The sequence below is a fragment of the Liolophura sinensis genome, chromosome 7 (genome assembly GCF_032854445.1).
Source record: "Liolophura sinensis isolate JHLJ2023 chromosome 7, CUHK_Ljap_v2, whole genome shotgun sequence".
In the NCBI taxonomy this organism is placed as follows: Eukaryota; Metazoa; Mollusca; class Polyplacophora; order Chitonida; family Chitonidae; genus Liolophura; species Liolophura sinensis.
Window position 1 is genome coordinate 37,797,684 of NC_088301.1, and position 23,657 is coordinate 37,821,340.

The 23,657-nt window shown below is 36.4% G+C and overlaps 1 protein-coding gene across 1 annotated transcript; it reads right to left on the bottom strand.

Moving 5' to 3' along the window:
* Nucleotides 1–1,654: 1,654 nt before the first annotated feature.
* Nucleotides 1,655–22,809, bottom strand: LOC135469841 (acyl-protein thioesterase 1-like). The gene is made up of 8 exons (XM_064748455.1): nt 22,557–22,809; nt 8,494–8,525; nt 8,137–8,202; nt 7,682–7,729; nt 6,430–6,500; nt 4,954–5,129; nt 3,967–4,137; nt 1,655–3,794 (listed from the first exon to the last, which is right to left on the bottom strand). Exons 1-8 carry the CDS (start codon nt 22,761–22,763, stop codon nt 3,741–3,743), a joined length of 825 nt encoding a protein of 274 aa, XP_064604525.1. The 5' UTR covers nt 22,764–22,809; the 3' UTR covers nt 1,655–3,740.
* Nucleotides 22,810–23,657: the final 848 nt, after the last annotated feature.

Consider the following 23,657-nt stretch of genomic DNA (forward strand, 5'->3'; position numbering starts at 1 on the left):
AAGTTGAAGATTGGCAGTATTTATTCAGGTGAGCCACAGTATTCAAGGCAGATCATGGAATCAATGTCCTCGTGAGTATTATGTAAAAAAAAAAACATTTATTTGAAGAAAGTTGTCTGTAATACCAAACTCTAGGCCAATTTTCCCACTTCCAGAATAATTTTTTCACTCTAATTGAAATTAGAGTTTCAAAGCATTCCAAAGGAAAGCTGCAAACTGATTTACGTATTTGATTGGTGTTTTATGTACTCAAGAATATTTTACTTTTACTAAGGCGATCAGCATTATGGTGGGAGGAAACTGGGCAAATCCGGGAAGACCTTTCCACTGACTGGATAGGAAGCCAGCATGGGTGAGATTTGAACTTGGAGCAATCGCATTGTGGAGAGGCTACAGAGTCATTGTTCTGCACTGGCATGCTAACCACTCAGCCTGGGACGCCAAAAGCTGCAAACCTTGTGAGCCTTCGATTTGTCCTGTTCTTCTGTTTAGAATATTATTTGATTGGTGTTTAACACCATACGAATGAGTATTATTTTACTAATACAACAGTGGCCAGCATTATGGTGGGAGGAAATTGGGCAAAGACAAGGGGAACCCACCTACCGCTGGAGAGGAAGCTAGCCTACTCTGAACTTTAACTCGCATTGGTGAGGGGCTCCTGGTTCATTGTGCCATGCTGGCATGCTTACAACCTATTGAAACATATATCTTCTGACAATTTCCTCCACTTGATTTGAGCCATTCTGCTTCTCGAAACAATTCCGACCCTTCCAAAACAAAGCTGGATGAGATGGAAGAGATTCCATAAGATTTTCTCCCAAATCAACTAAGCCAACTTGATTCAGTGAAGTCGATGACATCCACATATGCCAACATAGCCACTCTTCCACAGGCACTTACATGCACTCTTAGAGTGTATACAAGCCTTCCTTTAGAATTAAGCAGCATTTGGTCGGTCTGGTCTGTGATCACATTCCCAAAGTAATATGAAGAAATGTAATCAAAACTCTACCTTTGAGGTTTCGCACAACCTGACTCATAAGTCTAAACAGTTCATGCACAACGGCTGGGTATTTCATTTTGTCAAGCTCCAAGGCTGTATTCCAAGAAACGTTTCCTGTTATTCTCTTTATTGTACTAGTTAATGACACAGATACAGGTCTGCTGCAATATCCTCTAATAAACTTTCACCAATGGAATCCTTAATAAGGGGCCTAGGCAAGTGCCCTCCCGAAGGTGAGGCCATATCCTAATTCACCAGACTTTTCATGATTTACCAGAAACATGTTTCTTCACAGAATTCTTACAATGAGCAACACCGACAGAAATGTATACATTCTGGGGAGTATCTTTTTTTTTCTTTTTCACCTTCTTATTTTGTTGGAATTTATTTTATCATCCTCGTTCCCAGGAATTACACTATAAACTACTGGCATGAGGTATGCAATTGGCTGCACAGCAAGCAAGTGGGACTTCTGCATCAAAAGTCTCTTGGTGCCAAATGCTGGACGTGTTCCTCTCTGTGGTTTCATGCACGAAGTCACCGAGGTACTGGCAATGTAACATGTCCCATTTCAGCATTTTCCTGGTATCCCATTGTTTATATAACTCAAAGAAAGGTGCAAAGAAGCTTGATATTTTACCTTTTTTTTTTTTTTTTTTTTTGAGTGGACATATAGGTAACAATCTAGTTTCAACACTGCTTACTGTTAAACAGCACCACCAATAAAACAGATAATCTTAATAAATAATGCAAATATACTTATTTAGGCATTTGTTAAACAAGCAAAGAAAAAGGTGCGAATTACACTGCTTACAGTTTACTTTGTACATATTTTGTGAACTAAATGTAATATTTCGTACAACGGTTTCCTCTTTGGGTTTCCACTAATCTGTTTATCTTTTAAAAGGATACGGAATCAACACCGATTCGTTGACAGTGGAGACAGGGTTTCCTGCGTCAAACCTTTCAGCTTTGGTTACACTTGAATAAATCTGTCGTACATAAAATCCAGCTATCTCTCTCATACCAGCCAATCAGAATCAATTCTGTATCCCTTTAACGCATTTAGCCCTGAATGTGTGTTACATTACATGCTTGATGTGTGCTGACATGCAATTACATGGGTTGTCACAGATTATTTCACCTCATCTAGAGAGAGAAGATATACTTTAGTCTATCCATACAGGTATGTTCATTTCCTTCCACATGTTTAGATTCCAGGAATACTGAAGTATACATCATCTTCGGTGTTATACAAACAAGACATACCCGTATCTCTGCGGGTATGTATATATGTGGTGAGAAATTCAGACTTCTATTTTGATGAGTTCAAGACATAAGACAATGATATACATGTAAAACCAGTCAATAGTCGTGAGAAAAAAATATTTTCACCAGTGTTCCATAACCCAAGAAAGGAATAAATAAAAGCAAGTAGCACTTATTGAAATAAGCCTGACATTCCCATTGAAGAATATATTTAGCAAGATTTCTCATTTCCAATGTTTCTCCTGTTTTCCCCATCAATCTCAGGGGGAGTCACAAATACTCCTTGACTGCACCTTGCAGCATTCCAGTCTTAAGTGCTGTCTCACTTAAATGACATGCAAAAATGCCATTCAGGACACCTTACCTAGACACTGAGCTGACATTTACTTGCTTTATGCTAGTTGCACATTTCTTACTACAGATATTTATAGTGAATATAGTATTTATAGTATTTTTTATAGTATTTATGCGAAAGTGAAGATGATTCTGTTCAATAAAAGTACAATATTTTGGGCAACCAAAGTAGCCTGGCTCTATTAGCACTTCAGTGTCTGGAACACATCTTGCATTTGCTTCAACACAGCACACGTAATATATACCTGTTCAAATTCAATATATACTGATATTAGTCACTTTAAACAATTTTCAAAATTAAATCTTGAACAGAAATAAAAACTCATACCAAAGGAAAATACATAAAATCACACCTATGTTACACTGTACATGAAGTAACAAAAGCATACTCATAAATGTAATACAAGTTGATCACAGTAAAGCCCACTGAATGATTCCAATGATGCGATACTAAACAAGAAGGTGAACCTGGCTGGAAACGTCAGTAAAACTGAGGTATCAAAACATTCTGAAAGCACCAGGTTTACCTTCATGTAATTCATCCACAGCCAGATTAAAATAAATCACCTCTATAATCATAATAATCTTAGGAAAGGGTGAATGAAAGCTACTCACTGCTTAAGGTCACCAAAGGGCTGTGGATGGTGACAGAAACCCTTTGTACAATACGCAATACAAATGAAAACCTAGTTTACATTACATGTTTCTGAATTATAAAGTACATGTATAATCGTCAGAAACACATGCAGAAAAATATCCCTAAATGAGCAAAGGAGGAGAGATGGCAATGGTGACTGATCACCCACTGATACAAATTACATTTTACTGGTGAATTACTAGTATCGCAGGTAATTGCAGGTGAACTAAAAAACTGATGGTGTGTACCCTAAAGTGCCCGTTGTTCATATAATGCCATTCAATGATACAAAAAGTAACAATTCACGAATGCTGGTATCACCTACATGTACATGTATGTATGTCATTCAATATTAGTTAGTCTCACATGCCCAAACATTCATTGTGCTCAAATCTCAAATATGTCTAAAAGGCTCATGAGCTACTCCATTTAAATAAAAATGATGAATTAACTATAACCGAGAAGGGGCTGTTATCATTTCTCTGGTGGAAATGTTGTCTCTAAAAAGTGGTGAACATCCTTCATTTCCTGTAAAATTGAAAAGGCAGAGATTAGACCAACTTTATTAACTATGTCAACTACCACGCCAATCATGAGTTACTTGAATGGTGAACGAATAATCTAACTATTTATGGCTTCCGGCATTAAAAGAGTCAGCACACGAAGAGAATGAGCTCTAAACCACAAACATCAACTGTACCTGAGGTGAGGAGCTGTGCATCATGTGAGGATAAGATTTGAATTGACAGTTCTTGTTAAACTGGGAGAGAAGCTCATGTGTTTTCTTTCCCCATGAGAACTGCACAAGAGGGTCGCTCTCTCCATGACATTGTAGGATTGGGATGTTGGAATTACTTGAAGATTTGGCCAGCTGTAAAACAAAATAATAAATCACACATTTTAATTTTAAACTGGAATGCCTTTATTCAGAGGTTTCACAACAGAAATCATGGGAATTTAAATGTTTCTTACATAACAATGAGTAATAACTCATGAATAGATCAATCTACTTGGTAATAGTAAAGAGAGGTGCCAGTTTTTCTTATCATGTGTCCCTGACCACATGTAAATTAAATAAACTGAGGAGCAATGTACAACATCCTTCAAATAAAATGAACAATTAAGATTGTTGGTAAAAATACTATTTTAATGTACCTTGTTTGAGCTAAGACTAGGACAAGGGACTCACACTCCTTTGTGATTAGTAGGGAAGTGGGGACAAAGATTTAAATTTGTATTTGCAATCATGTATTAATGATGTATTAAAAAAATATTAATCACATTCATTAGGGTGGTCACAGAGTGCTGACTGTGCTGCTGTACTGTCCTAACTAAAACAATAAGCACTGTATTTATTTCTCAGGATGTCAAACTTATTTAGATCTTAATAGTACTAAGAGGTACGAGCCTGTAGCTTCTGGGTTACATCAGACTGCAACTGCTGGTACATTTACTGCAACTATCACCCCTACCTGACCCCACCCTATCCCACCCATTGAAAGTGTATCGGCCAATGCTGGTTATAAAGGTGTACAACCAATGGATGGTGACACAATCAGACTAAAACAAACTGAGTGGTGAGATTATGGTCTTATGCTTCTCAACTTTCTGACATATGTACCCCTGACAAACATGGTGGTGTCAATATCTAAAACTACTCGGCCTGATGTGTATGTCATTGTGTTACCTGAGGGACAGTTTTACTGAGGGGCATCCAGGTGCTGAGGGCAACTACTCCTCCCAGGGGCTTCTGTAGGGTCAGCGCTGTGTAGAGAGCCACAGCTCCACCTTGAGAAAATCCACCCACCATAATGCGGTTACTAGGAATACCTTGCTTTTCTTCTTCTTCTATCCAGTGCTTTACTGTATTAAAAGGAGACAACCAAAGATTACATCAGTTTTGAAATAATATTAACATGAGAAGATTCAAGAACACACATGTACTACTGGCAGATTCTGAGAGGCAATGACGAGTAATCGATCGCTCAACACCAGTGAAAGTAGCAATCAACGTTCTGCTAAAGTTCTGCTCTTTAAAAAGTGAAACTGCGATCTGGGTACCCATCAACTGCTTCACGGTATGGCATGCAGTGGGAACACGCATGCACAGGGGTGATCAGACATCCTGTTGCCTCACGTCCATTACGTAGAAAAGGCTAGCAGCTCCCTATACAGTTGAAGTGTCGCAGCCTGCATTCCGGGAGAGAAAATTTGGGCATTCTTTTCTTTTTCGTTTGGCTTTATTTTGGGATAATGCCTCGTCCTTCAGCATTTGCTTTTAATGGGCCCATACCTGCTTGAATTTAAAGTCTCATATGACTTCATGTACTACAAGTTCTCTGTAATCGAAGGGAGTTTTTTCGATGAGATCTGGTCCATATCTCTGGCTTTTTTAGGCCATGTGTGTAACTTTACAGAAGCCTGCATTGTGTTACAATCAGTGGCAAGTCACACATGGGCATGGAATAATCTCAAAATTAGTTGTTAAAGTATAGCAATTGTCTCTTGTGGTCTGTGTTGTACACAAAGGTAAGCCCCATATGTGTGTAGGGTATGTACATGTGCTACAGTCAAAAACATCAATGGTAGCTCCATTGTAGCGGAATAGATTTTCTGATGTTTGATCAAAAAAAAATTCTGTTTTAAATGATGAGAATCCATTCAGTGGATATGAAACTATCTATCTGCAATTTGGCAGGTCCAGCGCTACTTGAAGTCCAGTTGTGGTTGTGAATATTGTCCACTGGAATAATGACTCAGAGTTCAAAATGTTACAAATTTTTCTAAAATCTTGACACTCAGGATTCAAAAAGTAAGTATTTAACTAAAAATTAACAAAAAAAAGAGTCTTTACTGCATGATTAAAACTGGCTTTGTGGAATTGGTTCCTAAACAGTCAATGCTATAGTTTTTATACACAAGTATATCTTCGGCTCCAAACCATAAAAAACAAGGGAAACATCAATATCAAGCAAATCCCTCCAAGGTAATTCATTGATTGCTGTATTCTGCTATCCGGCAGAAAATTTAGAGATTAAAAGAGGCCTTATCATCAACTAAAACGTAACGTTAACAGATGAAGCTATAAATATTTATACCAAATAACATATGCTGAGGATTTCATTAAAGAATGGGTAAAAGTACAATAAAGATAAAGACTTACACATTGATGAAGCCTTTTTGATTCCTGCTTCATCTTCTGTGTCGTCTCCTGATAACCCTATTATGTCAAACCTATCAAAATGGAAAAAAAATAAATAAATAAATAAAAATTATGTAACACCAACAATCAAGAATTATTCACTTCTACAATGAGGGTTAGTTTTATTGGTGGAGGAAAATGAATTGCCTGGAGCATACCACCAATCTTTGGCAAGTCACTAAAAAGCTTTCCACATATATGTGGTCTCACGACCATTAGGGCCATTTATTGTCACCAAGGACTGACAAGTAGTGACAGCTGGGAAAACTACAAATTACCTGTTATGACGGTTGAAAGGCAGGTGCCTCTAACCACTTAGAAATTTATAATAATATCCACAAGAATCACATACATGTATTTCATACGCAACTCTTACAGTGCAACAAGCTAATTCTGTGATTTTATCAAGATGGGAAAACTGTGTATGAAATATTACCAATGACATGTGAACACACCACTGTCAGTCAAATGGACTCAGAAGACCACCTTACCATCATAGCCCTCTGGTCACCTGAAAGTTTCAAACTGGAAATACCACGTTAAAATGCCTCTAAGTAAAGAGCAATGGCATCCTGTGAACAGTTTCGGGTTCCACTACAGTGAAATTTCCCTCGTGTGATGCTCTGATATTCCACGTACAGAATTATTCGTAGCTCTATACGTCAGCAATGACTGCCCTCATGTGTATTTGAGAGCCATCATGCCAGTCAAATGTGGCAATAAAAGAACATTTTTATTTCTGTACTTTTTGAAATATATGATAGCATTTAACCCTTGCTTTAAAGGGATATAGAATTAATGCTGATTGGCTGACATTGGAGATAAGGTTTCCTGCAGCTTTGATCTGCCATACCTAAAATTGGGCTTAGGCTAGGCATAACCTTGACTTGTCTATCTCTCACACCAGCCAATCAGAAACGATTCTTTACCCCAGATGTTTTGACACTGATGTAGCACTTAGACATATACACAGAGGCAAGCTCAACTGGGGGTTATCTAAGGACTGCTTAAGGACAAGTTTTCATAATGAAACATTTACATCAACATAATAAGTCACCACACTTGATCAACAAAGAAAAAAAGTCCCAAACAATTATATAAATAAAAAAAATGGACAAAATTGAGTTGTATTGGACAACAATACACCCCTCACCCCCCCCCCCTTCACACACATAAAAAAACCCAGAAAACACTTAAAAATTATAGAACTTACCAGGAAGGCATTCTCATTCCAGCATTTAAAGTCACAGGTTGTATGGGGCTGTTAGCGTCAAGGACACAAAATGCAAAAAAAATTATAGACTAACATAACAATGCATTACAACATATTAATTAATAAAAACTACAACAAATACATGTACTTTTCTTGTACATGAATATCACATAATGATTCTTGGAAAACCAGTGTACAAAACTATAGACTAAGCATTCTACTGATATTTACCAAAACTTATTAACACAATCTTCTTTTATGCAACTGAGCACCATCAGTAAAATCAATAAATCTTCACGGACAATATTAAAATTTTCACAAACACTACTGTGTGTATATGAAGCACACAGATGTGTAAGTACATGTATGATACAGTTTCACTTTATATTTATTTAGTGTGTGGCGCCTACAACATGTTAAAAGAAATGAAGAAATTTAAAGACTACTAAACTTACGCTGTTGGACAGATACATCGTATATTTTTTAGTCTGAGTTCTCCTAGAGTATCAGCCCAGCCATGTCTAAAAAAAAGCAAAGACTGAAACATTGATGCACTTATCTGTCATTACTCAAGATGTACCGTACATTAACATCTACAAGTATACAAGGGTACAATACTTAAGAGAAATTTATGAACATGTATACAAATACAAGTTTTCAAAACAAGCTGCATCAGAAACACTTAAACACAGATCTTGTATCCAAATGAAAACAAAAAATGTGAATGTAATGCAAGAACAAGACAATTCATCAAACAATGATATTCACACTTCAACACAAAATCAACCCATCCTTATCAACTTCATCCTTACCCAGTGTCTCCAAGCCCATGAAGGAATATGAGCTGAAAGTAAGAAAGAAAGATTGAAATCAGTGTTCATTGTCATTGGTGTTTTATAGAACTCGTACTACATGTACAGGTGTAGATTTTACAGGTATAGATACATGTATTACAGGCAAATGCTAGAGGTTCTCACTACTTCTTGATGACGACTATATAATGAAACACAGAGAGCAGAGCATTTCTCCTATTTTTTTCTTTCTTTCTCAGCTGGCAAAGAACAAAAACTAGCCCATCCTATTTATATGTACATGTATGATTATCTATTACACATATGTATCTAACAAATGTGTTACATCCCACAAGAAAGTATGAGCTCAGGTTACCATATAACTGTACATGATGTATATCCAAGAATAAATTTTCTAAAATCCCCATACTCTTTCATAATTGTTCTTTCTCAGTAAGCGTTGAGGGAGAGGTGTATCATTCAGGAGGGGGATAAGATAATAACTTTAAACTAAGATTCCAAAAATTAGAAAACTTTGTTGATTCCATTACAATTTGTTTGTTCATTTTCAAATTTCAAAATGCGAAATCTATTTGTTGGGCACAGTAAAAAAAAACAAACAAAAAAAAAAAAACTGTATATACTTGCATTATTTTAAAAAGAAATTAATAATTCAAATGAAGAAACTTTATGTGAAAAAATAAAATACAATGTCAGTTTTAGAGTAGAGCTAAAATTCCATGTTTTCCCCTCTCCAGTTAAATCCTAATTAATAATATAATTATTTTCCCTATAAAAAAAACAACTGACATGAAATGTAATTTACACCATCATGCAACGCCACTAGCTAGATAGAAATGTAATTACGTCACAAATTTTAGGAATTGCCAGTGATTTAATAATTCATGAATCAATGAATATTATATGGCAGATGTCCAGCACATGTTTTAACGGCCTCTAAATGCAACTAAAATGCCAATACTTCTTGCATTATGCATCTACAATTCAGTCAAGTAACATGCATCTGAACAGTGACTAGTCAGTTCAGCTATCTGCGCAACAAATGTTTTCCTTATAGTAAGCCATGTGCAAATATCGTGGTATGTATCAGGGAAATATCTAGTCACTTTGGTTCCGGAAAACGTTTGGACTCCTAAAATCTTGGCTGCCCAAACTAAACAAGCTGTATTAAAACTAACAGGTAATTTAAACAAAAATATGATGATTAAATTTTTCATACAAGTTTCTTTCACTGACAGATTTAAAATCTTTTAGAAACTATCATTTTGAGTTGCATTTTAAAATTTCTTGATGCACAGTAACAATGTCACCATTAAAGCTTGGGATCAGAATCTTTAATGTTTTTCTAGATATGGCCCTGTGTATGCACATATAATTACAGCACACAATAAAATATAAATGATATACTGTACACATTAATCTCCCGAATGTACAAATATGCTTTATAAAGCATCAGCTCTTTGGATATACTAGTGTAAATGTAACAAACTTATAACTGCCCACTGTATATTTTCCCTAAAGCTTATAAATGTATGTACATGATATAACTAGAGGCAGGTTATGTACTGTATGTATGTACTGTAATTCTTCCTTGCATTACTTCTCGAACAACAGCTAAACTGAAAGTGCACCCTCACAACTGATTTTCAATAGGCATCTATGTAGGTATTTCAGGACATCAAGTTTGAGAAACTCTTAGTGAAGGAGTAGATAAGGCACAATTCAGTAAAATCTTTGCTGTCATGATCGATTTCCAAATGGCTTCTGTTCCAATATTAGGCACAAACACTGTAAGCATCCCAAGTCTGAAAGCTCCAAGTGAAGCGGTTCGGTCTCTGAAAAGTTTATTGATGGCTGTACAGACAATGGTGTACCATAACATACATGTAACATAACACAGCCTGTCTTCAACAGTGAGTGTAAAAATTCAAAACTCAAGAATTAGACACCTGTTATTTATGTCAAAATATATGAACATCACTTTTGGAATCGAAATGGAATTAAATGAACTGTTCTTCAGACACCCCCCTTCCCCCTCCAAAAAATAAAAAAGAGTAAAAAAGTAAGTAAGTATAAAAAAGTATAAAGTATAATTTACATCATTGGTATCCTCACACACCCAAATATCATGAACTCAAAGCTAAATATTACTGGTACTAAGACACTGTATCCACTGGATGATTGTTTTCTTTCCTCAATGAATCACACCTACAGTGGCTATGGACACGAGTAGCTAGGATGACAGGCTGCAACAGCAATATTGATCCTGGACTACTCCAGTGGAAGTGATTATGATGGACCACAAGCCATAGTGTACATGTACATTGTACACTCCGCACCGTTCCTGTGTCACTCGATAGTTAATCACTGCCACCACCTCTTGTAGAGGAGCCCATTAACCTGCCCATACTGCAGGACATGAGAACGACAACCACAGACAATCATATATGTACATGTCCTTTCCAAGACTACATGATGGACTGATGAAGCCCCAAAAGGCTATACATTCTGTCATTGCCAACATCTTCCACAGAATTCTGCATGGGTGTAAGAGGTGTGAAGTACTTGTGCATACGCATAATTTGATTTGTTACCATTATTCGAAGCCTCACACCATTTATGACTCTTTTGGGATCTTGGTATCATGATCATTCATGGGTACATTCAATTCGTTCCTCTGTGGCCACTGGAGGAGGTGGTGGCCAATGTCATTTATCATTTATTGGCCACTATAGGAGACCAGTGGCACCACTGCTGGTATTGTAGTGTCAGATATCAGGAACAAGGAAGCTGCCACCAAAGGCAATCACACTGACAAATGCAAAGTACTTCAAGGTCAAATTCAACACTTTCATATTAAAATTTTCAATGAAACACTGATCATTAAACTTAAAAGAATATTCCATTTAACTGTTTTCTGCACATACATGCCGAAATGAATGCGTTGCTTCCCATTAGCCTAAATCCACAGACTATCTGTATATTGCATTTTACGAAAAACATATATTACACATACATATAACTATGTACATGTATACATATCTATTGTTTTGTGGCATCAAGACACAAATAACTGAACCTAAATCAACAAAGTGTAGCGTTGGACCCATTCTACAAAGTGTGGACATATTTACGCAAATTGTACATGTACATGTAGCTGTCACAGTAACACATGTTAACAGCATTTGTTTGGCACATAGCCTAATTCTTGAATCTTTTCAACTGTCTGTGCAACCAAGATTTTGAAACATTCTGAGAGAACTATGAGGTGCAGAGAACTAATTTGCAAACTTTTATGAAGCTTTCATCTTTAGTGACACAAAATAAAAATTTTTGGATAATAAATTAATTTTATGCTTAAATTCCACTGAAAAAAAGGCTTTAGTGGTTGAAAAGCCTGAAGATGTACAGTACACACAAATTTTTTGAGAAAAGTTTTCAAAAGTTAAAAACTGCAGCCTACATCAATAAATTTACACAACAACAAAAGCACATTGCCATTATCTAAGACATTGTGCCTTAGCCTATATATAGTACACAACTTAATTCATCAATAATTACCTATCTCAAACAAACATGTAAGAGTAGCCGAGCCAGCTGGGGCTTCAGCATCTAGGAGCATGATGCCCTTCATCCTATCTGAGATATGATTGGGGCAGCCGTTACCAGTGTCTTAAACGATGCCTCAGTACCTCTTCAGGAATGTGTGCCTACAGACGTGGTGATCAGAGATAAAGTGGCTATCAATGGAAAGCAGAACTGGTGCGGGGAAGCAATCAATTGCACAGAGAACACATCTATTGATCTTCAGGATGAGAGGCAGCTAGAACACAGGCATCCATACCTTCCATCTCAAGCCCAAATCTACTTACCATCCATTACACACAGAATTGTTACTACACCCTAAAAGGAGCCATTTATGTCTGGGATTAATCATGCCAGCCAAACTAAAAATGGCCCAACTTTGCTATAATCTCATTCTACTATTCATATAAATACAAGCTCTTGTATTTTTGAAAAATCATTTATGAACAGTATCCTGTGATGCGGTACATGTATTTCTTAGTACATGTGCACTCAACAATAGCACTCAAGTTACTCAACTTAACCACTAATTACCTAATTGCAAAATGCAGATAAAACTGTACTTTTGCACAAGATTGAAAGGCAGTATTTACTTCCAGATTAGAACTTCAACCTTGTACAATTTGTCCAATTAAAAAAAAGTTGCCAATCAATATAGTTCCTCCACTTTAATCCTTAATCCATCATTAAAAATATGTCCACTGGAGGGTAACCTGACAAAGCTTCTACAAAAGATTTCCTTAAAATACCTACTTTTCATTCGTCAAAATAAAAAGAATTCCCTACAGGCTGAAAATTTTGTTTTCTGATCAAGTTTTTAAGGATGGTCTCAGGCTGGAATTCCCTAAGCTCAGCGTAGGTGAGCCATTTATTCCTCATCACAGAGTAATTACACTGCAATGTACATCTTGTAGCAGCAAGTATTCGTCAGCTGGGTACTCCTACTTCACACGACCATAATACAGTTTTTGGCTGTCATCGCTGAAGCTCAAGGGTACACTTGCTTCTCTGATTGAGGTGCATTATGGGATTTATGGTCACCTGAATAATAAGTCAGCTACATGGAAACAACGGGAACCACTTTACTGAACAAATTGAATAATGTTCAACAGCCACTGTATTTAATTATTTGATCTTTTTAATGACATACTCAACATCAGACTGAAGATCACTGGCTAACCCTCTGGCCTTTCTCAACTTACTACCAATACAGTAATGAACTTCCTGATGTCTACATGTATAGGTGTGATGGATAGTCACATGACTGTCAACACATGCTTAGCTAGTTAGTCACCAAGGATTCACAAACAATGAATGGCACAGGAATCTAGAAATTCCTTGTCCCAATCTGGTATTAAATCCACATCTTCTGTGCCTTATGGCTGGAATCGTACTCTAGAACTCTTAGTCTCTGTTCCTCAAAATAACACCTACTGTACATATACATGTACCTTGAGAAAGTTGAAAGGAAATATGAGAGACAAATTGTTAATTACAGTAATTATCAGGTAACATTCAGTTTTCTCTTTATGTCATATCCATGCGATGCAGTCTGAGATGAATGTTTGGATACGGGGAAAGGGAAGGGGGGACTGATAGTGTGGCAAAGCTTTGATAACAAACAACCCTTGGCATTGCAATCACAACAATGGAATACATTAATATATATTGTCATACTAACTTCTGACACTGGAATCTGAATCAGTCTGAGATAACACATAAAATCAATATCTATACAATCAACTAATCAATAAGTGGCATATGTATGAATTGCATGAAAATATTAGTAAGTGGGTGTTTTCAGAATACATCAGATCTCCCTAGATCTTTTAGTCAAAGCTCAAGTGATTCTTTAAACATTACACAAAAAAGTACATACTCTAAATCCTCAACAAATTCATCCACCAACATAGTTCAGTTTTGCCATATTAGAAAAGTGTTTATGTATACAATTTCTACGAAATCTTAACTAAATAATACATTTTTAGTGTTGAATACAAAATGAATTATGCTTTTAAACTGCATCCAATGTAATATGCTGCAGGTCAAATTTGTTAAGGATTTAGGGTACATGTACAAAGTACAAACCTTACATCAAGCAGATGACAAAACAAGGCTAGCTTTGTATAATGTTTGTACACATCAGTGTCATATTAAATGAAGGCCCCTAGGATTCTGATATTAGCATGTCTCAGTTTGTTTATGTATGCCTATTGATGTTTCATGCCTTATATATGATGCATCTGAGCCCCTGTACTCTATTATAAAGCTACATGATGTCTCCCAGCACATAAAAACAAAGTTCCACTCCGCACACTAAAATTTGCAGTTATGGCATTATCAAAAAACTAAGTTTCAATCCACACACTAATATTTGCAATTATGGCATTATCAAAAAACCCAATTATCAAACTCTATGTACTGACTATGTAGAGAATGTTACAGTGTCTTTTTATGTAGTCCTGCTGAGAAATAATTACTTTTGTAGACTGGATCAGCCCGTTTCATGAAGCACACCTCCATGTTCATAAACGTGTAGAACTACAACACTGCAGTCAGCACCTCCAGCCTTCCATCTTTTATAAAGTTTAGCGCTCTTTAGCGTTTTGCCATGAAAACAAAACAAAAACTTATAATCTCACACAAAAGTTAATCAGCTTAATTATCCACTGACCAGCTGAATGGCAAGCCCCATGATCAAGGAGCATCTTTAAAGACAACGTCTATAAGTCAACACCCAGTGGACTACGGTAGTTCATCTGCGAGGTAGATGTATTAATGTCATCATGCATGTAGGATTTGTGACTTGTTCTGTTGAGTGCTGTGTATTAAACATTCATAAAGGGTCATGAAATTAACCTCTGAGTGAGAACTTCCAAGCATCAAAAAAATCATACAGAGCTGGATAGAAATCAGAGCTGGAGGCAGCCATCTTGGATCACTGAGAACAAGCACATTCCATAGTAACCCTTATCATATAACCTATTTCTTCTAATTTTTTGGACATCTGGTCTGCTCATTTTAGCCAATATACATGTAATTGTGGCAGGAATATGTCTTTTTTTTTCTCACATGGCTAAGCCATCTAATAAACATATTCATATCCTTACTCTTCCAAAAGGATGGTAAAGAAATGTAATGTTCTCCTTTCTACATTACTAATATCTGTCCCAAAAATTAGAAGAATTATGGTACAACTAGTTCACCTCACCATGAACCAAAATAAAAATGATTTTGGTTGCCAAGGAAGCCAGAAATTTTACCATAACAGCCCCCATTTAAAAAGGAACCTGGTTCACCTCTATATGAACATACACAACAACATAAAACTGCTATTGCCATCATAACAGGCAATTCCATAAGGATCGTCCTATTTCAAACTCTCCAGTTATTGCAGTTCTTCAAATAAGGTGTTTACATCAACACCTCCCCCCCCCCCCCCAAAAAAAAACAGTATATATCACAAAAGAGGCATTACTCATTTTAAGTATGTTTCTAATATGGTGAACAGACATCCAGGAAACAAAATCAAAATCTGGCTACATGTTACATTACATGAACATATAAGGGAGAGTGTATAAATACTGAACTGATTGCTGTGAATACAGGGCACGCACAAATCATTTTTGTGCACTGTATGCTGTTAGCATTTCTAGCAACAGTTTGCACCTAAATACAAGTAGTATTCCTCAGTGCAATCCCCTTTTACAATATTTATAAATTTGCATTTCATTAACATTTCCAATCTACATTAAATAGCTGCAAACTAGCATCACCACAAGACAATATTTATCTTCTTAGTATTGTCTTAATAGATGCACTAGCACAGCCAGGGTAAGTAATCCATAAAACACAACATATGTGCTAATTAGCAATTTCAAGTATTGTCTAAATAGATGCCATTTATCACCGCCAGAATCAAGTTATCTTAACAACACAATATATTTGCTAATTAGTTTATTCAGACTAGTTTTCAGGCATATTCATTATGTAATACACTGATTTCTAAATTGTGTACATTAATATTTCTAATAGCAAAGTGAGACACACTAGTACGATAACTTGGCATTCCACAATTTATGGCATAGTACACAGATCAGTTTTAGAGGTTAAACAAGCATTATTGGACCATTGGCCTTGTAACACTTGTCATTTTGAACCTATGTGCTTATTCATCTTTGCAAAATGTATTTTACTACATAATGATATCAGAGCAGCGCTAAATAGCAAACACATCCAGCAACAAAAAAAAAATGCAGAAATTCACTCTTTGATACTTAGCTACTAGAAAGCAATATTATTGCTGAGCTAAATAGTTAGCTTCTACACAGCACTATTCTAGCAGTGCTAAATAGTGACTACAGCTCTTCTAGAAAATGCGCACAGCCGGCCACTTTGATAGTTAGCTTCTACACAATGCTATTCTAGCAGTATTAAATAGCGAATATATTGTCCTTTCCACACATCTGCACAGATAACCTGTCTGATTTTTAGCTTCTACCTAGCGCTATCATAGCAGCCCTAAATCTGCACAACTGGCCTCTTTGATAGCTAGCTTGCACATAGCGCTTTCACAGCACTGCTAAATAGCCGGCACAGAGCGCCTCTCTGATAGTTAGCTTTTACACAGTGCTATCACAGCACAGTTAAATAGTGAATATATTGTCCTCTCAACATAGCTGCACAGAGCGTTTCTTTGATAGGTAGCTTCTACATAGCGCTATTATAGCAGCGCTAAATAGCAAATATACTGCTCTTCCAGAAAATCTGCAAATTAGGCCTCTTTGATAGTTAGTTTCTACATAGCGATACTCTAGCAGCCCTATATATCCCATATGTTGTTCTGTCAACCAATCTGCTCAACTGGTATCTCTGACAGTTGGCTTCTACGTAGTACTAAATAGCGAATATATTATCCTTTCAACAAATCAGCACAGATGACTTCTCTGAAAGTTGGCTTCTGCAGACCGATATTCTGGCAGCGCTAAATAGCACCTATATTGTTCTCTCAACCACTCTGAACAGCTGGCCTCTTTGATACAGTAGTTAGCTTCTACATAGCACTATCATAGCAGTGCTCAATAGCGAATATGTTGTTTGTGAACAAATCGGGACAAATGGCTTCTGTGAACAAATCTGCACAAATAGTTTCCTTGATAATTTGCTTGCACATAGTGCAAACATAGCAGGACTAAGTCCGTACTAATCACCCCCTATACTTTCCTTGTCCTGAAAATCTGCAGTGAGTATCCTACATTGCACACACACACACACACACAAACACACATCAACAATGGTACTGTAGCGCTAATTAAAGTTAAATAGCAGTAAACATTAGAACAGGAGAGGAAAAATAGCAAAATATCTGTAAATTATTGTCTGGAAAGATAATTATTACCACGTTAATCAAATGGGCAGAGAAAAGTTTAGCACAGAAAAAGTAGATTTTGCACCTTTCTCGCACAAATTAAGGAAAGATGCATGCAAAAGTTTATGGAAATCTGTGCAGTATAGTCATAGTGCTTGTGTTATGTACTTTACATGCCATAAATGACTAGACAGACATTTACATGATTTGCAAGATGACTACCCAACTTATATTTACTTGGCTTCAATGCTACAAGTGCAAGATGATGCTTTAATCTTACACTTGGTTTTTGGCTGTATGATGTAGGCTCTGCAAAACTCATTTAAAACCTTAACTGACATCTGTTATTTTAACGCTTATGTTACCTTCAACAGTATTTACACAAGTACATTTACTCCAGTTAAGTTTCAATGTTTTGACTTCTCACAGTTCTGCAAGTCTGCAGAACACTGTCTTCTGGCTTACGCATTTCTTGATTATTATCTTCAAGAAAAAACATCAACACCACGCAATGCAAGGCACCCTTTCTAGAAACAGCATCCTTCAACTGCAACATACATATTTAACCTCACACAGAAAACGCATACCAATCTACGCTCATTTGTTGAATAATTACACATATGTAGCAGTCAAAATTTCAAGTATACTTGCGCATCAATGGCTGAACCAGTATACAGATCAAAATGCTCATTTTGTAATTTGTGATCAAAATGCTCATTTTGTAACTGCTAGATCACAAAAATGGAACTTTGTTGCTCATTCAATATTTCACATACCCTAGGCTATATGTACATGCATGTGAACAGATAATGTGATAATCCCATACACAGCCATTTATATCAATGCAACTACATGTACCAAGAAATTCTTCATAAAATCATAGGTGTATGTGCTGGTGAAGGATTAATTCACCACATTCTCCAGTACTTGTACATATACGCAAACACTAAATATAACCATCACCCACCGAGTATTAAATGTTATCCAGATGTAATATGCATGTATCTCCTGTGCGAAATGTAACATGTACATGTACTTACATTTGTAGACTGTTCATGAACAATGACATGTACATGTAAATACAGCAGACTTACATGTTCAAAGTGTAACAACATTATATATGTAACCTTAAATACATATGATAAATCCCACTCAGATAAGTCACATGTCCTTATCTGAAAGAGAATAAGGACACAAAAAGGAGGATTATGAATACATTTGTTCACACTGCTACGGCAAATATGTCCCACAAAAGTTTAGGTCGCAGTAATTCTACTTGCTAATGATCCCAGCAAATGAGTGTCTGTTGCTAATTATCACTGATTAATAGACCGCTTTTGTTGTTCCTAGAGGGGCTAATCATCAACGTCAGAGGATACACAATAACTTATTGAACTGACCTCACATAAGCAAATCGTTTGATATTGGTGGCACACTGGCTCATAATCAGCATAACTGAGCAAAATCATTGTCCACTTTCATGTTCAATAATGCTATCCTAATAATATACAGAAGTAAAGTACCAGCACAAAACACATAATTTCTTTGTAATAACTGACTAAACACGAAGAAAGGGCTTCATTTTTCTTTCATATATCTTATTACATGTAAATCACAGTGTACGGTGCATAGGACTATGACACACACATGTAAATCAGTCAGTGGGGTCCTTTACAAGTGTACAAAAATCTTTGCATGCTTCAAAGGCATCAACAAGTTACTGACCATTTTACAACTTATTAAAACTAAGCCACATCTGATCAGGAACCTAGTTCTCATCCACGACCTACATGTACATGTACATCAGGTCTCTGCATCACAAAGTGATCTTAGAATGAAGTCAAAATTTCAAATCATTTTAGAATTGTTATGTTTCAAGTAAAAAGGTCAAAAAAAATTCTGGGTAAGTTATTGTGCAACAAATTTCAGCTAAAATAATGGAAAAGAACACACATGTACCAAATTAAAAGATTAAAATTTTGACTGAAGTCTTAGATCGCTTTCTGATCAAGGGGCTTGTTCCACAGTTTATATTTAGTTAATGTCAGATTTTATTACCACAGACAACCTACAGTCTTCTTCTGTACGAGTGATGACTTATAAAGCAAAGAAATCAAGTGTAAACTCCTTACTGTCCAGAAAAATGTTATTATCCACTGTGACCATGTCAAAGAAAAGATTCATAGAAGAGGCACTATGAGTGTGTACCATGACTGTAGCCACCTCATAAATCATTTCAAATCAGTGGTGAATTTACCAGAGTAAGCAACCCACAATGAATGAAGTTGGCTTCAGTCAGTTAGAGTCATAAGCGATCAGACCATTCCAGGTATTTTGTCCTAAAATTGTCCACAGTCTGACGTCATAGCCCGCTTTCCATTAGTATATCAAGTCCTATGATAATTGTCGCGACATTCTTATTCCTGCAGTGCATGTACAAGTATACCTTTCCTCCAACTATACTGAACAAAAATATAAATGCAACACCCAAAATTTTGATAAAATTAACTGTGTTATCACTTAATTCCTATCAGTATCATAAATGCTAAAGGCTCTGGCAATAGCTTTAAGGGTCATGCCAGTGTCGATCATGCGGCTGTGCGGTCTTGTTGGTTTTGTGGCATCTGTGGCTTCGTGACTTGTGACAGAGCTTGTACTCTACGGATGGCCTTTTGTACACCTCAGAGTTGGAAGTGCCAGGGAAGTTCTTACAGATCACTGAATACTATAGATAGGGCCACAACTGTCTGATGGGTCAAAATGGAAAATAGGCTTGAAATCGACAACACTTTGGTTTGGGAAACTGGAATGTACACTGGTGTAGGGTTTTACTCTTGGCTATCCCTCGGTACTATAATGACAACAATCACAGCATTATCTTGTGAAATATTGCAAAAACATAAGTGTTCTGTTCATATTTTTGTTCAGCATGGACACAAACCAACTCAAAAAGATAGAGTGTGCCACAGTGGGGCAGGGTCATGGCCATACGCCCATATTAACTGGCCTTAAGACATACACATGTAGCTTTGCATTAAGGTCATTCTCTTGGCCCGCTGACACCAAAGCTGAAGTTCAGGTAAACCTAAATACCATCTCACCCAACAATGTAGCCATTATGTTGCTACAGGCATGTAAAGAGAGTTTCATGTAACTGAATCCTAGTCTTTAAAGAAGTACATATACATGTATGTATGACATATGACTTATATTTCTCGCTTTTTCATTACATTCTGTCAGAATCCAAAAGTATCTGGCACATGGGAATTGAAATGAATTGAGACAGGTTTAGATGTCATTATAGAAAGTGGATTAAGTAACAGTATTATCGTTAATAGGGACTACACTTTCTGAATATAGCACAGATTAAAGTGCTGAAAATTGGCTGAGACTACTGTTCAAAACCCACAGTGGTCTCCGCCAATTTTCACCACTAGAATCTGTGCTATATTCAGAAAGTGTAATCCTATTAACGATAACACTGTTACTTAATCCACTTTCTTAAATGACATCTAAACCTGTCTGATGCTGATTCTGACCAAAGCCAAAGGTAGAAGACAAAAGCACTGGTATGGATGATTTTATAGAATTTACTTCAAATATATTATCAGGATCGAATATTTGAACCCACACTTAAGCCATGCGTAAAAGTTTTTTTTAACAAAATGACAGTTGTACACCTGTAACTGATACAATTGGCACAGTGACAAGACTTACATGCACAATGCGAACCAAGGTCAAATGTGTCCTAGGGTATTTTGCTCCGCCTCTGTGCAGAAGAGTTGCATTTTAGTCTGGTACCTTGACTAAAGTTAGGTATCACAGCAAAATATTTAAATCTTTTTCTCAGTCTCTAGATTTAATTCCTACTGTTTCTTCCTTCATTGGGACATATAGTCTAGTGAGTATATGGTCCATCAACTCAAAAGCTCCTGTAGTAGACACTGAAGAAACAGTATACACCAACTGACTTCTATGGCTGTTGAAATAGAGAACCCTTCCCTTAGATATAAGCTGCAAAAATGTAGTGTAAAGTGACACTTGTTTTTTGATTTGTGCAGAAAACACATAATCGAAAATTATGGAAATGAATGGCAAAGGCAAAACAAATCAATCAAAGGATCATAAATATTTCACTCAAAATACAATGATCTCCATTACAGTTATAGTTGTAAAATAAAGACAAACATTGGTAAGAATATATGAACCCTAGAATAGTTAGCTATTTTCAATACTCTCATTCATATTTCTAAGCCAAGGGGCGCAGAAGACAAATTAAGGTAAGACAGCTCTTGTAAATGTCCAGTTTCATTCTATTTGCACATATACATGTACTTATTAATGTAGAAGAGGAATATAAAAGTGTGTCACTAAATACGCATCTTTCTGCACAGATAAACAGCTCTCAACTTTCAATTTGGGATTGTCTGAAAGTGTCATGTGTTCATTGTAACTTTTGAGGATGCATGGTAAAGATGTGCAACATGTGTACTAAAATAAGCTCTTCTGCCGCAGCAGTGCTAAAGAATCTGGGATAAAACTTTCAAAGAAAAAGGAAGACACGAAAATATAAGCCTATAGGTGGGATTTCTCTTTGCAGTAAGTATTTGCATACAGTGTGTAATACTGACAGTTGTGGATTCAGAAACTGCTTTTATTTGAAGAAATCATGCGAAAAATATGCTTCCACAACAACACATTGTAGAAACTATTTCGCAGTATACCTATTGTGGCTAAACCACTCAAATAAGATGAGGTTCGAGGAAAGGTTGGTGGGCTGATAAAACTGTAAACAAATCCTTGTTAGAATGTTAGCATAAATGTTAAAGTCATACAGCTGTAGGACAGTATGGTTCATATTTAACTTAAAATCACCGCCCCCCCCCCCCCCCCCACCAACCCAATCAATCATCTCTTAATCCAATACCCCTCCCATCCTAATCCTGACTAAACTTGACGTTTTTTGTCCATGGCAAAATATTTTCTATCTTAGACCGACCTTCAGAGGCACTAAGAAGAAAAAGAATTTGAGTGTGATTATATTAACAATTTTAAAAGACTACAACTGTCGAGGGCCAAAAGGGTTCTAAAGATGCTTTTTATCACTTACCGAGGCCGTGTGCCTGGCTTGAGAGGCGACAATCAGCGGTGCCTGCATATCGGGGCTTGAAGATCCTGCGCCCATAAACCAAAGAAGGGTAAGCGCAATGAACAAACTGAGAATTACTACGAAGTAACAAGTGGCAGTTGGTTTCAGGCTATTTCGCACTAAACTGAACGTTTGGCTTGTCTTCAGCAACAAAATATTTGTTGACATTCGTCTCCTGATACAGTCACATATGAAACTGGCATCTCTATCCGGATAAAACGCTCTACGCGCATGCTCGTACTGAGTATAGTCTCTAGTATTTTATCTTGACATCTGAAATGTATGGTCAAGCGTGACATGTTCACCATATTTCAGAAACGCATACCTGGGTTTATTTATTGAAGTTTTGCCAATAGCCACGTACAAAGTAAATTGTAAAGTTAGAAACAGGACAATTTATTTCGAATTCAGCCTGTGACTGATGAATAATATGTTTGTCCTAGATTCATTTTATTAAAATAGGCATATATATGAATTTGCCTGTTTCTTTCCTTAATATTTTATTTTTATTCATTGAACTAATTAACAGCCAGATGAGAGGAATATATATGTGTCCCTGCTTTTATTTCGTAAATCTGTTATTTTCGATTGTGCCAGAAATATGTTTCTGCTCATGCTCACTGTATCATTACCGGTATTAGTCTGAGCGTGAAGATCTTTAAGACTGAAATTATTCTGGTCGGGAGGAAGACATTTTCAGTTTTAAAAGATGCAGAAATCACGGCAGATATATTATATAATCCCCTGTTACAGAGTACTGATATAAATTTACAAATACAGGCCTACACTGACAAGAGGTCACATTGAGACTATTTTAGGTTAGCAGTATTTAATTTAGCACAAGGTTCACTTTATAAAGCAAACATATGGCAGGTAATAGTTGATAAATTCAGACTTCAATAGTCCTAGACATAAGTTTTATTTGTTAAATTATTAAGTTTTAATTTTAATATACATGTAAATATTGTAGGTCTATTTCTGAGACCAAGCTCAAGATTTTCAGTCTCGTATATGTTGTAAAGATTTAAGTGACTTAATCAGTTAATGTTTCAGTGAGTATGT

Excerpts from the sequence above, each read along its gene's own strand:
- LOC135469841 (XM_064748455.1), bottom strand. The coding sequence starts at position 22,763 with ATGTCAACAAATATTTTGTTGCTGAAGACAAGCCAAACGTTCAGTTTA. Across the intron at positions 8,526-22,556 it reads AAGCCAGGCACACGGCCTCG|CTCATATTCCTTCATGGGCT; the intron begins GTAAGTGATAAA and ends TCTTACTTTCAG. Across the intron at positions 6,501-7,681 it reads GGAATGAGAATGCCTTCCTG|GTTTGACATAATAGGGTTAT; the intron begins GTAAGTTCTATA and ends CCATTTTGATAG.